This window comes from Arvicola amphibius, chromosome 5 (genome assembly GCF_903992535.2).
Source record: "Arvicola amphibius chromosome 5, mArvAmp1.2, whole genome shotgun sequence".
Lineage (NCBI taxonomy): Eukaryota > Metazoa > Chordata > Mammalia > Rodentia > Cricetidae > Arvicola > Arvicola amphibius.
Window position 1 is genome coordinate 24,164,603 of NC_052051.1, and position 8,468 is coordinate 24,173,070.

An 8,468-nucleotide genomic window follows, 5' to 3' on the forward strand; every position below is an offset into this window, starting at 1 on the left:
GACTAGTATCACTGAAGCCAAATCATCTGGGAAGTGTTAATCAGGGTCATCTCATGGAAACTGTGGTCCAGAGGGGGCCAGGTGTATACTGTGCTGGAAGCCAAACTTAGTGTGTGTAAGAGTCTCCCAGGTGGTGCTGGTTTTGAAGGCATAAAGGGATCATGGAGAATAATTGAGACTTGACACTGTTTTGGCAGGACTTGAGTCCCTGAAGAGAATCTGGGAGAGACCATTGGTGAAGGTTCGGCCTCATCTGTAGTAGAAGCACCAGGACTGAAGAGATCATGGAGAGGAGATGGGGATTGGCGCTGTGTGGCAGGATCAGAGTCCCTAAAGAGAGCTCAGGAGAGGTTATCGGTGACGGTGCAGCCAAGTGGCTGGGGAGACGCCAACATTTTGGAGATGCCAGGTGATGTAACCAAGGATATCAGCAGCCGAAAAATGGGGCTGACTTGAGCCCCAGGGAGCACTGTCTGTTCTGTGGCAAGCCTGTTGGAGCCCAGAAGATGAGTGAGTCCCAGAAGTCTGACTCTGAGCCTTACATGGTTGGACTTTGGTTTTGCATTGTGGTTGTATCCTGGTTCTTTCCTCCTGGAGTAAGAAAGGATTTAACTTATTTTTTATTTTACAGGAGCCCACAATTGAGAAGTGTTGGAATCTTAGAGAGACTGAACTTTAACAGTGTTTGAATTTCTAAAGACTGAGATTTTTCAAAGTTGGAATGTTTTATATTGTTATATTAACATTAACATGCTGTCTTGGGGAAAAATGGACAGGAGAATTTTAGGTAATTTTAGTTTAATTTAATTTTAGTTAAATGTGTTTGTGTGTCAAGTTGACAAGGGGTCAGTTGTACTGGCTAGTTTTATGTCCACTTAACACAAACTGGAGCTATTTGGGAATAGGTACTCTCAATGGATAAAATGCCCCAGTACTGCATTTTTTATTAATTATATTAATGTAGGAGGGATCAAATCACTGACGGTGATGCCAGTCCAGGAAGGCAGTCTGGAGCATATACGAAAGGGGGCTGAGGAGCTGTGCAGTAGGCAGTGTTCCTCCATGGCTTCTGCTTCACTTCCTGCTTCCAGATCCCTCCCTTGAGTTCCTTCCCTGGCTTCCTTCAGTGATGGAGCTATAAGCTGTGGAGTGAAAGAAACCCTTTCCTTCCCAAGTGGCTTTTGCTTTTGATCATGTTTTCTATCTATCATCTATCTATCTATCTATCTACCATCATCTATCTATCTGTATGAGTGTCTTGCTTGCATGTACATATGTGTACCCTGTGCATGCCTGGTGCCCCCAGAAGCCAGAAGGGGGCACCAAGTCTCCTAGAAGGGTAGTTATAGATGGTTGTGGGTCATCATGTGGATGCCACAAATACTTTGCAAGAGCAGCAATTCTCTTAACCATTGAGCTATCTCTCCAGGCCCTGGTCATGGTATTTTATTACAGCAATTTTATCCTTGGGTAAGACAGCCTGGATCCCTAGCCTGAGATGCAGACTGGAGCCATGTGTCCTTACACACCTCCTTCCGTGCCCAGCTCTTGGCTAACTCTTAAATCTGCTGCTTCACTTTTGTGTGCTAGCACTGCGTGTGAACATCTATGTGTGGATATTTATCCACTCCCAGCTTCCTCATGGGCACTTTGTAAGAACAGAAGGGCAGTCATCTGAACCCCAGCCCTCAGCTCTTCAAGACCGTTCAGTTCTGTGATGTGAGGTCCAGCTGATATAGCTATGTCACCAGCCTCTAAAGCCTCAAGAGATGAGAGGAACATAAGACCCAGTGTAGAATCAGAGCCATTTTATTTAGTTATGAACACAGACTATTCATCACGTCTCAGAAAAGAAGAGAGAAGGTTTCTTGAGAAGATGGTCATGCCATTTTCCAGGACATGGGCCCCTTCTGTGAGCTATGGGAAGCTGGGCAAGAGGAAGTGGACAGAGCAGCAAGAAATGATTCTGTTGGGAGAAGAGTTTAATCATCAGGGAGACTTGAAGTTGGTGACTCTTACTGATACTGTTCCATTAACACCTGGCATTCTCAGGGACAGGGGCATGCTGAGACTCAAGGCTATGTCTTGATGGCTGCTTGTGTATGTGTATGAATGTGTGTCTGTGTACTCACGGAGACTTGACTAGTGAGTCTGTATATGTGTGCCCATGTGGATGAGTGTTTGATTGCCAAGCCTATGTGAATGAGTGTGTGCCTGTGATCACATATGTTTCTTTTTGGAGCTGGATTGCTTTGGTTCTGGTCTATCTCCATATCTGTCAGTTACTCCATGGACTGCACACATCTCTGTGTGTCTACAACCATGTTTGTCTCTCTCCTGGCGTATTGCTGCTATAGCTTGGATCTAACATCCTCTCCCGAAGCCCACGTGTTAAAGGCTTTGTGCCCACAGCGGTGCTGTCGGGAGAGCTGCTGTAGGTGCTGTTGTCTTAAGAGCCTGGCTTCTCTGTCCTAGAGGATAACAGCTAGTTTACAGATTCTGGGAAATGAGAGAAGCATTTACCGTCGCAGCAGAGACGGGTCCTTTCACAGAAGGCTTAGACCTTAATGACAAATTGTACGCCATGCAGCAGCAAGTCTAGAAGAAAAAAATGACTAAAGTTATGATCTGGAGGCGAAGGAGCCCAGAAGAACCTGAGTACCACCCGAGGCTCTGGAGCACCAGCCGTGCTCACTGTGCCCAGACACGTCGGGCAACACGAGGTCTTCCACTCCAGCCAGCCCAGCTGTTCTCAGGTCGGGCTGAGGAAGAGGCCAACTGTACCTCAGACTCATCTGGATCGTTCATGGGAATAAAGACACTCCAACCAAGGAGGATGTGGCTAATGAGACCTGGCAGTCCCATGGTGTGTAGGGAAAAAACTTGGAAACAGCACTTACCAGCAACATCATGCATCAGGGTGATATCCAAGAGGCTGAGGATTCCACTGACCACAGGACACACCTGACCCAGGGCAAAGAGGGGAGTTAGGCACAGGACCTCCTGCAAGAGACCCTCAGAGAAGCAGCATGCCCACGGTGGAATATATTCAAGGATACTTTCTACAGTCCAGAAGAAGTCAACCAATGTGTTTGGAGGTGTGGAAAGACGTAACACAGATGGCTGGATCACAGGACAGAGGGACTGATGGATGGATATTTCCCATCTAGAGTAGCCAATTTGCTCCGCCCAAGAAGCTCTAAGACTCGTGGAGCAAGGGACTCTCCCTTTGATCTCTTACCACGCCCTGTACCAGGCCAGGAATGACTTTAGTCAAGATGTCTGTGAGGCTGTCTACCAGGTTTTGAAGTAGATTGAGTCTGGAAGAGAAAGGCATGCATGTGACCCAGAGGCTTGGGGTTGGTCTGGAGGAGTCCGTCAGTCACTGTACACACCCAGTCTTGTCACCCGGTAACTGAGACCAGGCCTTGCACACTCATGTCCCTGGCAGATTTAACAGCAAGGACCCTAGATGAAGAGAGTGACACCCAGGCCAGCTGTGCACGTACAGAGGAACATAGAATAAACACACATTCCAGGGACACAGTAGGTGCACAACAAGACTGGAATCCATGAATGTATGAAAAGTACCTGCTTTGTAGTTGTCATGGAGATTCAATGAAATGACACATACAACGTTCAATATATGAGTTTAGCAAATGTGAATTGTGGTGTGACCAGGTCCTATACTCTATGACTGGCTGGGCCTTCCCATGTGGCAGTCACCTGGAACAAGCAATCCAAATAGGTGCTGCATCTATTTTTTCTCTTAAGAAGATTCTATTAATACTATTAATAATATCACATAGTTTTGTGTTGAAGATAAGCAAGGTGAGACCAAATTAGAGGAACCTAGCCAGGTTCATGTCAGAGGTGCTCTGATTCTCCTCATCAGGCTATAAATGTTGGTCTTAAACCATATTTTATGTTGCCTGTCCAACATAAAATTGATCATCTTAGTTTAATAAGGGGTAAGTGAACATTTACTCATTCATTTACTTATCTACCGATACACCTGCCTATACATCTTTCTCCCTACCCACCAAATGTCTTACCATCCATTCATCAATCCATCTAAATATCCACCCATCCATTCACCTGCCCATCAATCCATCCTCCACCCACCCATCCACACTTCCTTCCCCAACATATCTTTCTTCCTGTCTTCTAACTCATTCATCTTCTCTTTATTCCATTGTTTTACCTGGGCAGGTAAACCAGTCTCTGGGCAGGAGAACCAGCCCTTTGGCCTTACCCTTTAGGCAGTGTGATACGCAAGCTGCCAGGAGAGTTAATGCAGTCACCAATGACCAGGCGGCTCCTCCCTTGAATGTCTCTCACAGCGTAGATTTCTGCAGTGAGATCCAGCTTCACAGCGAACTCCAACAGTTTTCCAACCAGGGGTCTGACAGAGAAGGCAGCTCAGAAATGGCATCTGACTTCTCCCATTCCAAGGCAGAAGGCTTCTCCTTGGCAGGAGTGCCAGCCTCACCTTAATTCCATTTTTGTAACAGTGGTATTGATCTCTGTTCCCATTAGGGGAAACCAAGATTCATAGAGGTTGTGTGTTTTCCACATGACTCGAGTTTGTTCAACACTTCGAATAGATAAGGTTCGAGGCTCGGCCTTTGCAACTCTCCACAGCCATCAGGCTGTCCCTTTGTGAGTCCTCCTCCCACCACCACCCATCCTGGGACCTACTCACGTGTTCACTTTGAGATCAAAGCCCAGAGGGATAGTGACGTAGAGGCGGTGGAAGTCATAGCTCTGCACCAGACCGAGTTCCAGCAGCTGGGGATTGGTGACTTTTATGCTGGCGGGGGAGAAACGTTAGCATGTTAAGCCCCAAACCAGGGAACTGCCTTTAAATTTGCTCATCACAGAGCCGAACACCTGGGATCAGAATAGCCTTGGAGTCAGGACCACTCGGGGTTCTGAGCCATGCCCCTATCATTTCCAATTTCCTTCTGGATCAGATCCTGACATACCCCACCCTCTGTTTACCTCAAGCCTAAGAGATCTTTGAGGAAAGAGACTGGGTATGCTGGTTTGGAGCCTTTCAAAGAAAAAGGCTGACTTTTAACTTGGTAGGAAGATGAGTCATTGGATATGGGGAGGGTGGATGGCAGAGGGAGTGGTTAGATGAAAGGAAGGAAAAATGGATACATGGATGGATGCACTGTCAAAGGAAAGGGCAGCACCTGTTGGGAAGAATTCAGAAAAGGTGGGAGGGCACCTTCCCTGAGCCATCCATGGTGCCAGGATTTGCCCTTTGCTGGTCTCCTCCACACCCTTTCTCTGTGCGTATAACCCCATCTCACAGATGGAAAAATCAAGTCCAGGAGACCAGGTGCCTGACTCTGGATCATCCAACACAGACAGTCTGATGGCAATCAAACTGAAGCCTGTACTGTCTCCAGGTCAGGAAGCAAAGGCTTGGGAGGCTGGCAATCCTGGCAATGGCTTTGGTCTGGTCTTACTAAGGACTCAGGTTGGGTATCTGGTCATTGGCAATAAGCTCCCCAAGGTGGCTTTGTGCCTAGGAAGCTCTTGAGTGGCTCATGGGAAGCCCCACATCAAGTCTCCACCACATCACTGAGGTGATACGGTTGAGGAGGGTAGCCTAGTGACAGCTCACATTCCCCAGAAGGGATGAGCAGTGGGCAGAAAAGGCCCCAGGTTGGTGCTTGTCTGAGTTAGACTCCTGACTCTGCATCACCCTAGCTATGTGAGCACAGGCATATCTCTGTGCCTCAGTTTCTCCATCTGGGAACTGGGGATACTGGAGTTGACATGGAAGGGTTGTCATGGGGATAATAGCTGCTCCTGGAACCCAGGATGTGCCTTAGGACTGGGGGCAGCTACAGGTCAAAAGGGCCACTGTTCCTTGTAGAGTAGAGAGAAGCCTGGAGATTGAGCCTTGGCTTCATGCTCAATCCCCATCCCCTTCTCTCTCTCTGTAGGGCTGCTGCCTGGGGCTGGCAGGTATTCAGCTGTTAGTGGGAACCAAGTTCCTCTTTGGAAAACTCACTCAAGGATGTTGTTCAGGATTGGGATTGAGGAAATCACTCTTCCAATCACCCCGACTAGACCACCGACGTTGTTTCCTGCAGGTCTTACGTAGCTCAGGAGAGGCATGTGTTCCAGAAAGCCCAGGATGCCCCCAGACAGCAAACCTTGGCTAAAAGCTGCAAAGTGGAGAATCTCAGGGTTCACACTACTAACTCTAGAGCAGCAGTTCTCGGCCTATGGGTCACAACCCCTTGGGGGTTAAATGGCCCTCTCACAGGGGTTTGCTAAGACCATCAGAAAGCACAGATATTTACATCATTATTCATAACAGTAGCAAAATTATTACTATGAAGTAGCAATGAAAACAATTGTTTGGTTGGGGTCACCACGGCATGAGGAACTGTATTAAAGGGTAACAGCTTTAGGAAGGTTGAGAAACACTGCTCTAGAGCCTTAGCCATTCTTTCTCATTCCCCTTTTTATTATTGGGAAGTTGTATAGACCAGAGCACACATGTGTAAACACACACACCCACACCATACACCACACAATACACACACACCATACACCACACACACTGTACACCACACACCACACACACACTGTACACCATACCACACAATACATAATACACACACACCGTACACCACACACACACTGTACACCACACACACCATACACCACATACACTGTACACCACACTACATCACACACACACACATACACACCATACACTACATACACACTGTACACCATACCACACACACATACACAGCATACACCACACACACACTGTACACCACACACACATCCCTGAAAGACACTGTCGCAGACTCACCATTTCTGAAGTTTGCAGCAATAAGGTGTGTAGGGTATGTTGTTACAACTGGAGTCACAGTGTAGGATGGGCTCGGGCTCAGGTGCACGGGCCGGTAGTGACCCACAGATGTGGGCAGGTTCTGGTCCAGGTGCAAGGGCCGGTAGTGACCCACAGATGTGGGCAGGTTCTGGTTCAGGTGCAAGGGCCGGCAGTGACCCACAGGTGTAGGCAGGTTCTGGTCCAGGTACAAGGACCGGCAGTAACCCGCAGATGTGGGCAGGTCATAGCTTAGGGGTAAGGGATAAGCCAGCTGGGCTGAACTCTGGGCCAGCAGCCCACAGAGGACAACGAGGCTTCCAACTAGAAGCATCTCTTGGTATCTGCAGAAAGAATAACAAGTCACCGTGGTATGGGTATCAGAAGATTCTCTGCACTGCCTGCCCTGTCCCCAGGTGTGGGGTTTCTTCCCACTCCCTGAGGGGAGTGATAACTAGCAACAATAGCTAACACTGCTATAGTGTCATCTGTCCCAGGCCCCAGGCTGATCCATTCAGTCACCAGCTTCATTGTCACCGCATCCTCAGACGCGGGCATGGACAACCTCTAGTGCACAGTTGGAGCAGATGCCCAGTGACTCCAGGCAGTCTCCCCCAATGTCACAGGTTGCAGCAGAGAGAAGAGCTGAAGTCAAGCATGCCTGACCCAGAAGCTTCTGTGTAGTTAAGTGACCGTCAGAGTTACTCTGGGGCTGGGCATGTGGCTGTGGTGGCCTGACTCCCCAGTGTGGATGAAGAGACTCCAACATGGCAGAGGCTGAAGATCTGAACTGCTCGGCCATCATCTCTAAGAGATGTTTCTTTGGTCTTTGGATGGTTTGGGCCATGATGGTTTGTGGATACCATCAAGAGCCGTGGAATGTCCAAGGTCACACAACCATAGACAGCTTCTCAACTGTGATGGAACCTGAAGTTAAAGTTCCTTCCCTCCAGCCTTGACTCCGGGCACGTTGAGAGCCCACTGCTCCATCAATGTTGCCCTCTCTAGGAAAGGTGAGTGAACAGAGTCCCTTGCCCCGGACCAAGGCCACCGCTGTTTCTCTTGGAAGGTCCCCAGTTAGTGACAGTACCATCTGCCAGCATGAGCCTACAGTGAGGCGCATGGCCTCCTGCTCCCCAGAGTATCCATGGAGCAGAAGAAGGGGCAGGTCTCACCTGAGTCCCGAGGTCTCAGCGGCTGTCCTGGGCTTCTCTCCTATCTGCTTCTGCTTAGGAGCTGAGGGCCTCTTTTATAGAACCGGACTCAGGAAACACAAGATTAGATGATGGGCTTCTAGATAATTCCCAATTCTGCAATCTGGCAGTGTCTTCCAGGGTTCTGCAAAGTAAACAATTACCAATCACTTAATCAGGTGAGTCAGCTGTTTGATCCACACGTTAAGCAAGACGACTTGAGATGGCAGGTTATTAAAGACTTCATGGTCCCATGCATGAGGATTATGTTGGAGATCCACGTTCATGAGTGGTAGGAAGATCAAGCTTGGAATGGAGCAGAACAGCCAGAGTAGCCTCGTCAGGAACTTCATTCTTTGTTCTCAGTCCATATCCTTCCCTGATCTCGTTCCTTTTCTATGTTTGGT

The 8,468-nt window shown here is 48.4% G+C and overlaps 1 protein-coding gene across 1 annotated transcript; it reads right to left on the bottom strand.

Moving 5' to 3' along the window:
• Positions 1-2,557: 2,557 nt before the first annotated feature.
• Positions 2,558-7,202, bottom strand: LOC119815065 (BPI fold-containing family A member 5-like). The gene is made up of 8 exons (XM_038331242.1): positions 7,063-7,202; positions 6,851-6,921; positions 6,032-6,188; positions 4,706-4,813; positions 4,256-4,405; positions 3,242-3,320; positions 2,901-2,964; positions 2,558-2,598 (listed from the first exon to the last, which is right to left on the bottom strand). Exons 1-8 carry the CDS (start codon positions 7,200-7,202, stop codon positions 2,558-2,560), a joined length of 810 nt encoding a protein of 269 aa, XP_038187170.1.
• Between the last annotated feature and the right edge of the window lie 1,266 nt (positions 7,203-8,468).